The sequence below is a fragment of the Myodes glareolus genome, chromosome 7 (assembly GCF_982192425.1).
Source record: "Myodes glareolus chromosome 7, mMyoGla1.1, whole genome shotgun sequence".
Taxonomy (NCBI): Eukaryota; Metazoa; Chordata; class Mammalia; order Rodentia; family Cricetidae; genus Myodes; species Myodes glareolus.
Window position 1 is genome coordinate 101,792,036 of NC_142032.1, and position 14,306 is coordinate 101,806,341.

General features: G+C 41.4%; 1 protein-coding gene and 1 pseudogene across 1 annotated transcript; both read right to left on the minus strand.

Moving 5' to 3' along the window:
• Nucleotides 1-9,511: 9,511 nt before the first annotated feature.
• LOC125397229 (olfactory receptor 52I2-like) lies at nucleotides 9,512-10,486 on the minus strand. The gene has a single exon (XM_048429516.3). The coding sequence runs from the start codon at nucleotides 10,484-10,486 to the stop codon at nucleotides 9,512-9,514; it is 975 nt and encodes a 324-aa protein (XP_048285473.1).
• A 2,845-nt stretch (nucleotides 10,487-13,331) lies between these two features.
• The window catches only part of LOC125397234 (olfactory receptor 51H1-like), a 28,081-nt pseudogene continuing 27,106 nt past the window's right edge, over nucleotides 13,332-14,306 (minus strand).

Consider the following 14,306-nt stretch of genomic DNA (forward strand, 5'->3'; position numbering starts at 1 on the left):
CTCTTCCCAGCATTCTGTTCTGTTTACTCCGCCTACCTAATTTTCTGTCCTATCAAGGGGCCAAGGCAGTCTCTTTATTGACCAATGAAAATAACACAATAGACAGATAACCCTCCTCCATCAGTATCACAGAGAAAAGCTGACAGTATTTTGTGGCCTTCTTCTGAATGCAGGAATATCACATTTTGAACTAACTTGTCATAGTCCAAGAGAGAATATGTTGATTTCTATAACATGATGGGAATGGTAGGGTAGGATAAACTCAGAAGAATCAGAATTGAACAAACAAATAAAAAGGAATTCTCTAAATGCACTTTCTTAGCCATTCCTACCCTTCTTGTGCCTTCTGTGGTGTGAACAATGTTCCCCAATGATAGTTTCAGTGGTGGCCAGTGTTCATTATAAATGGCGGCTAGTAAAGGTTCTAAAACAAGTGCATTTTTATCAATCACTAGTTTTGTTATGGGGGGCAGAGCTTACTGTTGTTACCTTTTCCTCTTATTTTCTCTTTTTTCTTTTATTCTTTGCAGTTTTCATTCCTGTTCTGGGACTATTGTTAGATGGAACCATAGATCCTGCAGCATTAGTAGAAGCCTTTGTGGAAGAAATGAGCTATTCTATCTTTATGACATTCCTCAGGGAGCCTGTGAGCATCAATTGTGGCCACACTTTCTGTTACAGCTGTCTCTCTGGACTCTGGAAGCTCTCAAGAGAGTCCCAGGACTTGGACCACACCTGTCCCCTTTCTCAAGCTCCTATGAAGCCAAGGAAACTATGTCCCAATTGGCAACTGGCCAGTGTTGTAGATGAGGTCCATCTACTAGGGTTCTGTATGGAAATGGGACTAAAGACTGATGTGTGTGGTCTCCATAAGGAACCACTGATGTGTTCTGCAAAGAGGCTGACGCGGTAACCTGCAAGGCCTGTCATCAGTCCCCAGAGCAGTAAGCCCACAGTGTTGTGCCCGTAGAGGATGTTGCCTGGGAATACGAGGTAGGCAATAGAAGCTGGCTACACCAGTCTTTTCTCTGCCCCTCATCTGGTCTTCTCTATATCAGAAGTCTATCTTGGAGAACTGATCCTCTTGCCCCTGGTGGCTACAGATCATTGCATCTAATATTCTGAGCTACATCTTTTCCTTCATTCATGGCCATCTTTGATTTTCTTCTCTCCCATTTCCTCTGCATCCCATCTTAAGCCTTAACTTGGGGATGCCTAACCTGAGGATGAGTTTAGTGTTGAGAACTTGAAGCAAACCCTTGGTTTTCATTGGTTTCTATGTGACTTGAGTGAGTTTTCATAATGACAGTTATTTAGTAATTAAGAACCTGCTAACTTCCCCCTACTAGGGCCACATAGAGTTACTTGACATTAGCTGAATCATTTTAACCTCCTCATTTTAAAAATTCAACTCAGGCTTAGTAATTTTGGATCATGACACATTATTTTGGAACTGGAAAGGACTGTAGATGAATCCCTTAGGATTGATTCTCCAATTGTCAGGCATGCTTATGTGCTAAACATGCTTTAATACTCACAGGATCCATATTATCAGGTATTTCTGACTTCAGTTTAAATTATTAAAGGCAGATGAAAGGCTAGACTAGGGAGCTTGTTCTTTGTCAAGGGCTCCATTTCCCACACTTGGGATAAGCCCTCTGTCACATGCCTTGCTTGTTTGTCCTAACCACTGTGATCAGCTTGTAGGCCCCACCATGCTCTTTCTCAGATGTACATGAGAAATAATCTTTTTTAAAAAAATATTTATTTATTTATTTATTATTTATTATAACATTTTGTCTGTGTGTATGCCTGCACGCCAGAAGAGGAGACCCATTACAGATGGTTGTGAGCCACCATGTGGTTGCTGGGAATTGAACTCAGGACCTTTGGAAGAACAGACAATGCTCTTAACCTCTGAGCCATCTCTCCAGCCTGAGAAATAATCTTGCTCTATTTTAATTCTCATTCTTCAAGCTAAGATTAAAATTTAAGGACATATGGCAAATCCTCTGAATAAACATTTTTCTCTATGGGACAAATCTCTAAAACATTAAAAGTGTAGCTATTTCATTTCATTTTGAGAGTTTTAGGACAAGGAAATAATTTTACATTCTGACACAGAGGCTAAGATCTTGACTAATTCCCAACCCTGTCATTTACTAGCTTTGGATAGGTCACTTTCTGAGACTCAGTTTTATTTATAAAATGGTGATGACACCAACATCTGGGGACTGTACTTTTATTAGTTGTTTTTCTTGTTGCTGTCATCAAATCCCAGACAAGAAGCCAAGGTAAGGGGAAAAAGTTCATTTGGACTTAGAGTTCAAAGGGACACAGGGCATTGCAACGAGAAAATCAGTGACAGGAGCACATGACATCTGGTCACGTGACATATGTAGTTAGAAAGAATAAACAGGAAGTGAGACTAGGTCATAAGACCTCAAGGGCTGCCCCACGGTGATCCGCTTTCTCCATGCAGGCTAGACCTCCTAATGTTCCCTGCAGCTTCCCACAGCCATTACCACCTGAGGATCAGGTCTTCAAACACATGACCTGTGGAGGGTGCTTCACATCCAGATCCCAGCAGTATTACTGCGTTACAAATGCTTGAACCATGTCTGTACTTTATAATTTTTTAATTTTATTTTTTCATGGTTTCATTTTTTTAAGATTTTTATTTTATTTATTAAGCATACAATGTACTGCTGGCAAGGAAGGCATCAGATCTCATTATAGATGGTTGTAAGCCACCATGTGGTGTGGGAGAATTGTCTGTATTCTGTCAATCATATTTTAATAAAATGCTGATTGGCCAGGCAGGCAGTATAGGCAGGAAAGCCAGACAGGAAGTAGAGGTGGAGCAAAGAGACTGGGAGTATTCTGGGAAGCAGGAAGCTCCCTCCCCAGTTCTGCCCAGACCACCAGAGAGGAAAGATGTAAGTTGCCCCACTGGAAAAGGTACTGAGCCATGTGCTAACATAGATAAGAATAATGGGGTAACATAAGTTATAAGAGCTAATAAGTAGCCTGACCTAATGGACCAATCAGCTTTATAATTTTATGGAGTCCTGTGTGTGATTTCTCTTTGGGGCATGCCGGCTGTGAGGTACCGGGCAGGATGGAAACCCCAACAAGCTAGCCGGCCCTCATGTTACAACCATGTGGTTGCTGGGAATTGAACTCGGGACCTCTGGAAGAGCAGCCAGTGCTCTTATCCTCCTGAGCCATCTCACCAGCCCCCTCATGGTTTTATTTTTATTGTTTTTATTGAGTCATATATTTTCCTCCGCTCTTCTCTCTTCCTCCCCACTGCCATTCTGCCCTCTCCCATGATCCCCACATTCCCGATTTACACAGGAGATCTTGTCTTTTTCTACTTCCCACGTAGATTAGATCTGAGTATGTCTCTCTCAGGCTCCTCTTTGTTGTCTAGGTTCTCTGGGATTTTGATTTGTAGGCTGGTTTCCTTTGCTTTATGTCTAAAAGCCTTTTATGGGTGAGTACATATTATATTTGTATTTCTGGGTCTGGATTACCTCACTCAATATGATGTTTTCTAGATCCATCCATTTGCCCGCAAATTTCAAGATGTCGTTATTTTTTTTTTCCCATTGTGTAGTCTCCCATTGTGTAAAAGTACTACATCTTCTTTATTCATTTTTCAGTTGAGGGGCATTTAGGTTGTTTCCAGGTTCTGGCTATGACAAATAATGCTACTATGAACATAGTTGGGCACATGTGTTGTGGTACAAGTGAGCATCCTTTGGGTATATACTCAAAATGGTATTTCTAGGTCCTGAGGTAAGTTGTTTCCTAATTTTATGAGAATTCGCCACACTGACATCCAAAGGGGCTGGACCAGCTTGCATTCCCATCAGCAATGAAGGAGTGTTCCCTTTACCCCACATCCTCTCCAGCATAAGCTGTCATCAGTGTTTTTGATCTTGGCCATTCTTACAGGTGTAAGATAGAATCTCAGAGTTGTTTTGATTTGCATTTCTCTGATGGCTAAGGATGTTGAGCATTTCCTTAAGTGTCTTTCAGTCATTTTAGATTCATGTTGAGAGTTCTCTGTTTAGGTCTGTACCCCATTCTTTTATTGGATTATTTGTTCTTTTAATGACCAATTTCTTGAGTTCTTTGTATATTTTGGACCTCTGTCTGATGTGGAGTTGGTAAAAATCTTTTCCCATTCTGTAGGCTGTTGTTTTGTCATTCCTCTCTCTTGGGACATGCACAGGTAGTTTGACCTAGGAAACTGTGGGGTAGACCACGTTAAGTCCCCCAATTTTTCCTTAAGCCCACAGAGCCTTATCATTACATCGTCTGTGGCCTTAGCCTGGCATGCCATATCATCTGACAAGAAAGGTGTTGACTTAATATTCAGATGCAGCCCAAGAAGTGTTTCTTATATTTCCTTTCTGCCCTCCATGAAAAGAGCTTATTTGCCAAGCCTTGAGACTGGTTAGTTTGAGTAGGCTCTCAAGTCCTGTAACCCCTGGTTAATAAAGGTTTTGCAGCCTAAGAAGTTGTCTCATCCTTATCCTTGAGCCCTGACTCTTCTTAGCTCTCGATTCTTTCTCCTGAATGACTGAATAGATCAGAATGGTGAAAGTCGGTGTTAGGGTCCCATGTGTAGGAAAAGGCATCTTCTGTGTTACCCAAACATAAGATAAGCTGGGTCTCCATCCTACCACATGGTGTCCACTTGACTCCTGGAGAGATGACTGACCCCACACTGGTGCAGAATCTTCCAGAGTTTTCTAAAGACCCAATTTTCCAGGACTTGATATTCACATATGGTCTTTTTGAGGAGAAAAAAAAAACATGAAAGAAAACCTTCAGAATAGTAGATGTTGTATACTGAGACTGACTGAACTACAGAACAAGTTCCATGTCACAATCAAATAAAATCCATGTTGTATATAATCACAGACTTAAACATTGCTGACAGGTGAGGTCAGCACTGAGAAAAACTTCACAGTAGAATTGAGAAGAATAATGAAAATGAAGCCTGGGTATCCCTGCCGCCGCAGTCTGTGTTTGAGATGCTACAGATTTGGGGCTGAGCTTTGGTGCCTATGGATTTGAAGAAAACTGGAGGATTCAGAATGTCCACACCCATTTACCTCTGACCCAGAAGCTGCTCTGTATAAACTCACCTTTCACCTAAGGACGTCCTCACCTTATACCCTGCTCCACCTTCCTGTCTGCAGCACTGGGAACCTCATCTCTCCCCTGTAACATGAGGTCCTCCTTGTTGGGGTTTCTGTCCTGCCCAATTCCCACAGCCATTTAGCCCCAAAGAATCACACAGAAGTCTAAACTAGATATAAACCGATTGGCCCATTAGCTCAGGTTTTGTATTAGCTCTTATAGCATATACCAGCCCATTATTCTAGTATATGTTAGCTTCCTTCTTCCCAGAATACTCCTGTTCTCATTGCCCCACCTCTACTTCCTGTCTGGTTGTCACCTATACTTCCTGCCTACTGGCCAATCAGTGTTTATTTAAAACATATTTGACAGAATACAGAATTGTCCTACACCATTTCCCAGATTCTCACAGTGGTTTGGAGTTAGTGATAGTCCTCATTTCTTTTAAACATTTTTTACTTGGTTTTATTTGCTTTTCTTCTTATTTGGTGGTGGTGGTGGTGGTGGTGTGTGTGTGTGTGTGTGTGTGTGTGTGTGTGTGTGTTTAGTCTTTTCAAAATAAAGAGCATTTGTTTTAATTGTTTCTTCTTTAAAATATTTAAATATTTTCTTGAGACTATCAGGAATAACTTCCATTAAAGATCTGTTGTGATTACAGTAACTTCTTAAGCATCATTTCCTGGATGCTTATTTTTTCATTAGCTCGTTGGGCCACTCAAAACGCATGCTATAAGATACAGAAATCTAAGGTGTAGAGGTCACACTATAAACACACGGAAACATGCTGCTTGTTGGGGTGAATTCTTTCAGAAAGCCTATGCCCAAATCTCCTGAGACGCCTTTCCAGCCTCGCACTCTTTCTTCAGCCCTGAAGGTGAGCTTGTCTGTAGGGTTCGTCACTGAAAAGTGACCAAGCAAGTCATTGAACATCAATAAGTAAATCACAGGATGTGAAATGATGCTCTATTCCAAATAAAAGGATGGAGGGATGCATAATTAACGTGCTGTCCCGATGAAAGCAGTCCTGCATGCATATTCACTTGAATACAGCATTGCTGCCTGTGACAACTTCATAGGCCAAGTGCCTGCGTCGACACCCAAAACAATCTCACTCTGCCCTATGGCATCTGTTTTCTCAAAGCAAGTCTTGATCCCTAAAAATACATATTTATCATTCCAGGGTTGCACTTACCTTTTTATTTCTCTGCTTTGGACACAAGAAACCCTATATACCTATTATATCGGTATATATAATATATATCTGCCATCCCTCGCATCATTTCCAGAGGAAGTTGCAGGTGTCCATAATGCCTCCAGATCTGGCCAGCCACATTATACTTATATACTTGGATAGGGAACTAGAATCCTCAGTTTTGAGGTAACCCTAACCTTAAGACTTTTTAAGTTCAAACTCTTCCTAAGTCAGTTACCACATAATAGATTTCCTCTTGTAGCATTCATTCTCTGGTTAAGAATGCCTACTATTACACGTCTCACACCAAATAATATGTAGATTCACAGGAACCACAGGAGATCAAAGACAATGGGGTTACTTTGAGTGTGGTCCTTTCCAAACACCTCCCACTGGGAGACTCCCTTTCCCATGAGATACTCTGGCGTCTGTCTTCCCAGAACCCCGCTGCTCTTGGCCTCTGCCCAGCAGCCAAACACTGCGACTCCTCCAGAGACTGCCTCTCTTCCCTGCAGTCTCTTGGGCATTTCAGACTGAGAGGAGTCAGGAGCCTGGAGAGCGAAAAGTGTTTGTGTCTTCTGGTCTCCAGAGGATACCTAAACATTCGACTAATGATGCAGTATACATGTAGAAAAAAAAAATCAAATGGTCCAAGTTTCATTTTTTCCTCTTAGTACATTTTTTCATTCATTTATTTGTTTACTTATCTATTTATTTATTGTGCATATGTATGTGGGAATGCCCATGCCACGGTGTACGTATGAAGGTCAGATAGCAACTCGAAGGAGTCAGTCCTATTCTTCCATCATGTAGCTCCTGGGAATTGAACTCAGGTTGTCAGGCGTGGCAGCAAGTGCCTATACCCACTGAGCCATTGTACCAGCCCTGGTGTTATACTAGCCCTGGTTACTTTTTTAATTCTTCAATACTCCAGAACCTCTAAGGCAGTGGTTCTCAACCTTCTTAATGCTGAAATCCTTTGATACAGTTCCCCATGTTGTGATGACCCCCAAACATAACATTATTTTTATTGCTACTTCATAATTATAATCTTGTTACTTTTATGAAACATAGTATAAATAGCTCATATTTCCAATGGTCTTAGGTGACCCCTGTGAAAGGGTCATTGAACCCCCAAAGAGGGTGTGACCCAAAGATTGAGAAACATTGCTCTAGTGGGTGTTTTCCTAAGATTTCCACATTTGGTTTCACAGTCCTCGGAAGGACCTGCCATTATTATACCCACATTTCATCTCTGAACTTGAGATACAGAAAAATGTGCAAAACTTCTAAGACCAAGGATGAAGTTGCAGATTCTCTGTCAGAGCATACTTCACTGGTTTGCACATCTGTGTGATGCCATGGACGTGAGAGCCAAGAACTAAGCTTGGAGACCCCGATTCCATTGTTTATGAGTTACCTGAGGTGGGATTGCTGCATCCTCAGGTTACCCCCACTTTTCCTATCTCATACATTACCCATCCACCAAAGTGGTTTCACTGTCACGGTCTCCACCGACAGTACAAAGAGATTTCAGTTTGTTCGCACTTTCACCAAAGTTGGTTTCTACGTGGCAGGGGGTGGTTTAGTGTGAGTTTTTGTGATCACGCCTAGGGTCAAATGGATTATCTCACTGTAGTTTTATTTTTAATCTCTGTAATATTAGTGACAAAGAGCATCTTTGCATATGTTAGCTGGTCACCTGTACATGTCCTTTACAGGAATATCGATTGCAGTTTGAGTACCTGATTTGTTGTTGTTGTTGTTGAATTATAGAATTTAATCATTTACTAAGTAAATAATTCTTATTAAATATCCAATTCCTATATATATATATATATCTTCTTCCATCCTGCATGGCGTCTCTGCATTCTGTTATGTTACACAAGATTAGTTCTGCTCCTTGTAGTTGCATCTGTTTTTCACTTTTGCTGACTACACTTTGGATATCATATCCAAGAAATCTTTGCAATGTTAAATGTTTTCTCTGGTTTTATGATTTTCAGTCTTCCAATTAGTTCTTTATATTTTTTTCTGTTAATTTTTGCATACGGTGTAATGTAAGAGTCTCATCTAATAGTTTTGCATTTGAAAGTCCAGTAGTCATAACACCATGACCAACGTCAGATCTGTTAACCAAATATACCTCTGAGTTCAGGTCTGAGCTCCCTATTAAATATTTTTCTTTATGTCAGTGCTATACTGATTATATTTCCAATAGACTTAAAATTCAGGCTAATCAGAAGAGGTAGAAGACAGTTCATTCTAATCAAGGGAACAATTAATCAACCTGCTACTGCAGTTTCTCCTAGCACTTTGAATTTTTGTATCAGATAATTAGTCTTATTAAGATTTTCAGTTTCAGCTGGGCAGTGGTGGCGCACGCCTTTAATCCCAGCACTCGGGAGGCAGAGGCAGGCGGATCTCTGTGAGTTCAAGGCCAGCCTGGTCTACAGAGTTAGTTTCCAGGACAGGCACCAAAAACTACAGAGTAACCCTGTCTCGAGGAAAAAAAAAAAAAAAAGATTTTCAGTTTCATTAAGAATCAAACATATGTGTCTCTGCCCTATGAAACTGTGTGGCTATCAGAAGGAGATTGAACCGAGAGCATTATTCTTTTCCTCCCAGATTTGGGATTGGTTTTTTATTACTGTGTTTCAAGTTTCTTTTTCCAGTTCATTCATTAGAAAGGGGCCAACACCATTGACCTTAAGTTTACATAAGATAAACTAAATCTATTTTTAGGTGAAGGAGGTTCGTGCTCCAAGAATAAACACAGGCATCAAATAAAATGGATTCATTGGGGAGCCAGAGAACAAGAGCTAGTTTGTAGCACAGCATCACACAGGGGGAGGAACAAGAAAGTTCTAGTAAGGGAAAAGGGGACAAACTAATTTTCATCAACAGAGGGAATGATTTTATATAGAAATAGAGATTTAAAAAAAAAGAAACAAAATAACAAACACATGCTCTGTCCAAATTTCAATATGGTAGCATGCTAAATAAAGACACCAGGAAATACAATCACTTCTGTCGAACTCTAGTGAGAAGTTGAAGTGTTATCCAAGGAGGCTCCACACCTGTAAACCAGTCCATGTCCATGGATATCAGAGTTTTGATGGCCATTGGCTGGAACTTAAGGTATGGGAAGCTTTGTGCTCATGAACCGTGAGTGGCCTGGTGATAGAAGCCCTGCATCAGCAGACTCCATATCCGTCCCCGGATCTGCTTGGTCCTGATACCATAAATGACAGGGTTTAGGGTGGGTGGAATGATCAGATACAAGTCAGCTAGCAACACTTGGGTGTGCAGCGGAACTTTGTCCTTCCCTAGCCAGGCTACATAGATGGACGCCATTCCAGGGAGGTAGTACAGAGCCATAACCGCAACATGAGAGCCACATGTACTCAGCGCCTTCCTCTGTGCATTCTTTGATGACAAACCAAACACTGCCCTGAGGATCAAAGTATAGGAGGCAGAAATGAAGGCCACATCTGAGCCCACAATGATGGAAGAAAAAATCAAACTGTAGAGACTGGTGGGCATGGGGTCAGCACATGCTAACTTGGCCACAGCCATGTGTTCACAGTAGGAATGTGGAACTACATTGGAGCCACAGAAAGGCAAATGACTCAACATCCAACTCAACGGAGTCATAAAAATCACAGCTCTAGTGGTGATGGTCACACTAATTCCCAGCATCACATTAGGGGTAAGGATTCTCATATAATGTAGGGGCTTACAGATGGCCACATAGCGATCAAAAGCCATGGCCAGTAGCAGCCCTGTCTCCACAGCTGTAGCTGCATGGACAAAGTACATCTGAGTGAAACAGGCATTAAAGCTGATGGAGCTGCCTCCTGAGCTGAAGATGCTCAGCATCTTAGGTACCACAGAGGAAGCCATAACAATGTCTACAGCAGCCAGAACACATAGAAAGAAGCACATAGGCTCTTGTAGAGTGGAGTCCATGCAGATCACAGTGACAATGAGGGCGTTTCCTAGGAGGGCTATGCTGTACATGGAGCTCAAAGAGATGGTCAGCCAAAGATAGGAGGATTGCAAGCCTGGAACGCCAACAAGGAAGAAGGTGGTAGGGGACTCCATTGTGTGATTGTAGGATGTAGCCAACATCACTGGTCAGACTGCTTTCCTGTTAATTTATAAGGTACTATGAGAGAGGTAATAGTCTTACAAAATTGAGTCTTTTGTGTGATGGTCAAATATTGTTGGGGTATTTTCTTCTTGGTGGTATTTGTGTAACCTAAAGTAATTAACATATTTTAAAAGTAACCTTCCATCCTACAAAAATTTTGCGCTTAGTCAATTTTTATTCACATCTCAAGGATCAATTCTTAGTTTTTCTACAGGCAGTGCTCTCTCTCTTTCTCTGTCTCAGTCTCTGTCTCTCTCTCCATACCTATTTCTTGTAGGTACTGCATGTTTATTTTTATTTCAGGTGTTCATGAAATCTTTCATGTTGATCCTTAATGATTTCAAATTGATGATTCAAATGGTCTATCTATGGTTGATGATATACAGTCAAATATGTATCATTTATTTGTAACTTTGTGTAACCCTAGCCTGTGGAACAAAATTAGGAGATACATTTCATATATTCCTTATAGGCAGCTACTTCAACATAATGAATAATCAAAGAATTTGCCTTTTTTCTCATGATTGCTAAATTATACAAACTTATTGAGATCAAACATCATATTATAGCTGCTTAAGATCATACCTAGAGAAATGAAAAAAACGTTCTTGTCAGTCAGAGAAGCATTATATAGAAGTGTAGGTTCAGGAAATAAGGCCTTTAGAAAATGACATAATCGTTTTCCATATAAACAAATGGTTTTTAAATATTTATAATTTCTCACTTTGGTGCTCAATTTCCTTGTAGTTTCAATTACTACACTAAATAATTGCACATTAACCCTTCAGATGCACATCGAGATGAACCTTCCCATAGCTCTTCTACTTCGTCAATATGGTTTACCCCTTTTCATGATATCTACCAAGGCACTCCAGAGATCAAGGAAACTTTATCCTTGTGAAAGTAAAGCATGTTTTAAACAAAACATCCAGTCATACTAAGAGGAGAAACATTATTTATAGCAAAAGAATTTCTACATTGATAATATACAGCAGGTATTCATATAAAACAATTGACTTAAGTACTTAAATGAGAAAATACTTCATCCAACATCATGTAACACCATATAGTCAGTTTTGGGTTCCCAACCCAGCACTGGCTCCTAGCAGTAGATTTAGCACAGCACTAAAGTCAAGAGAACAGCTATGGACACTCACCCTAGAGAGTCTTACAGATTTGCCTTGACAGTTCTCCTCTGCCAGTCTGGGAGCCGCATGCCAACCTCAGCAGTGCTTGCTTTGCCCTCGTTCAGGTATTGCCGGGTCACTGGGTATGCGGTGACTTTCCCAGTGTCCTGTGCTGTAAGCCTTTGCTTCTCCCCCCGCCCTTTAATTTCTCATTTTCTGTGGTTTTACATGGTACTTGAATGTGTGTACAGCAGCCCCAGAATACTCTGGGAACACATCACACAAGCTCCCTTTGATGTGGTGATTTCTCTCAGACCTGGAAATGTTGAATTTCCAGAAGCACAACCTAAAACCCTTTCTGTTGTCTGCTGCAAAATGTGTCGTTAGAGTTATGTCATTTAGAGACGGAAAAACAGTGGCAAGCAGCAGTGACTCTAAAATCATGTTGCACAGAATGAAAACCCCAGTTTGTCGCTTGCTTGCCCTTTTTCCTCGATCACATCATGTACACCTTCCAACCCTAACTTCCACACTGGTAGGAAAGAAAATTGCCGTCCCTGTATCAAAGAGCTATTTTGAACTTAAATGAAAAGCTAAACAAAGGGCTTACTATGATGGTTTGAACAATATACATTCTGTAAAGTACAGAAAGTAAAAATCTGCTTTGCTTATCCTGCCTAATCCAGTATGTCCAAATTACTCTAGCTAGCATACTTAAATGAGTGTGACTGAATTCAAGGCAAAATAACAACTGAAACTCAATCAGCAAAACAAGTATTCCTGAAGATTTCCTCCTTGCCCTTCACTGACCTTACTGCACATGCCCCTATATCGGAAGATGTTGGGTGTATAGCAGGATGCTTGGTACCCAGGGTGCTCAATAAAGTATAACTAATTTTGAAGAGACTGTTTTCATGGGTTAATCTAAATCGCATACTCAAATGGGTAAGAATAACTCGGAGACCAAACTTTTTAAAATTACACACATTGCCTGACACTTTCCTCCTATCACCCAGTGATCTGCCAGTGCAAGACATCCCGCCCAGAGATGCACACAGTGAGGTTCTAAAGATCTGTAATTTGCTGCGGGTTTTTTTTTTCAGGGGTGGGGGTCTGTTTAATCATTTCATTGCCACCTTAGTGGCAAAAGTACTTGTCCATCTACTTATAACTCTTTTCTGATAACAAAGTGCTGGTGCTGCTGCTGTCTAAAAGTTCTTCCGGGGATGAAAGAGTGTTTGGAGTGGGTGTGATAAGACTCCGCCCGGACGGGCAAATTGGTGCTTCCACAATTTCTCCTATTGTTCTCAACAGCACTCCGCATCCAGGGAAAATGGACAGGCAGCTTAGGCTCAACCTGCCTGGGTTGACTTAATAATAGACAAATACACCCGAGGAACTAATTCCTTAAGTTTCCAAGAATCTTCAAATAAAGAGTTATTTGACAAGCTTTAAGACCAGGCTGACGATCCACTAAATCCTGTGACCTCTAGTCAGTAATGGGCTTCCAGGCTAAGTTGAAATGTTCTCACCCTTGGATAAAGTCTTGACTATCTCCTCTTTAGCTTCTCTTCTGTGTGTCAATTACCTCCCTGGGTAATTGTATAGATGAGACCTATGGGCATCTCTCCGAGTCCCATTGCTACATTAGACATGTTCTCTGTTATCTAAAGACTAGGAAAGCACTCACCTGTTCTCACCCTAACTGTATGACACACACTTGCCATTTCACTGTCAGTCCGGGACAGCTAAGCACTGATTGACATGACATCCAGGTGTCTGCAGCCACCTTGAGCAGAGTTTTCAGGAATTATCTGCAAAACCAAATGTGTGAAATCTCAGTTCAAATTACGAAACTTTGAAACAAACAAACCACAAAGGGGAGAAGGCTGTCTAATGACAGAGGCTGAAGGTCATGATAAGCTCCACAGGATGGAGCCCAGGAACCTGGCTGTGCTTGACAGCCTCAGGAAAGAACCGGTGAGCACAGGTGGACACAGTCAAGCAGAACGGCTTGAAAAGTGAAAACCGCTCAGGATATGCTACTGCTGTATCTGCCCTGCGTGCCACAAAGTCAGGGCTCAGCGTCACTGCCTATAGATTTGAGGAAAAGCCCAAAGATCCACTGCTCCATCCATCTTTGACCTTCCTCTTGTCGCTGCCTGACAGAAACCCGCCTTTTGCGAGGGCTTTATGTACCTATGCCCTACCATTCTTCCTCTCTCCAGCCTTGACAACCTCACCTCATCACACTGTCTATGACCTTCTAAAGTTACTTACTTTCCCATTAGTCAGGACTCACAGAGGGTTGCATGTTTTACAATCATTTGTTTTGGACATTTTTCTTCAAAATTTTTATCTCACTCAGCCTATTATGAAGGTTTTTTTTTTCTTGTGAAGATCAACAAGGGGCTCCATCCGAGATTGGTTGTCACCCTTGTGGCTCCTGTTCGCATCAGTAACTCCTTGAGTTTTAGATTTTAAATTTCACTGAAGTTGAAAGTGAACTGTGATTCTCATCTGAATGTAGCCGAGCTGCCAGCGTTAACCCTGTGTGCCTGCCACCCTGCCGCTCCCCGGCACCAGACACGCTCTCTCTCGGCCTAGACGGCATAGGTTTTTCACATAGCTCCTCTTTGTCCTGAAACTATCCCTCCATTATCCCAGAGCT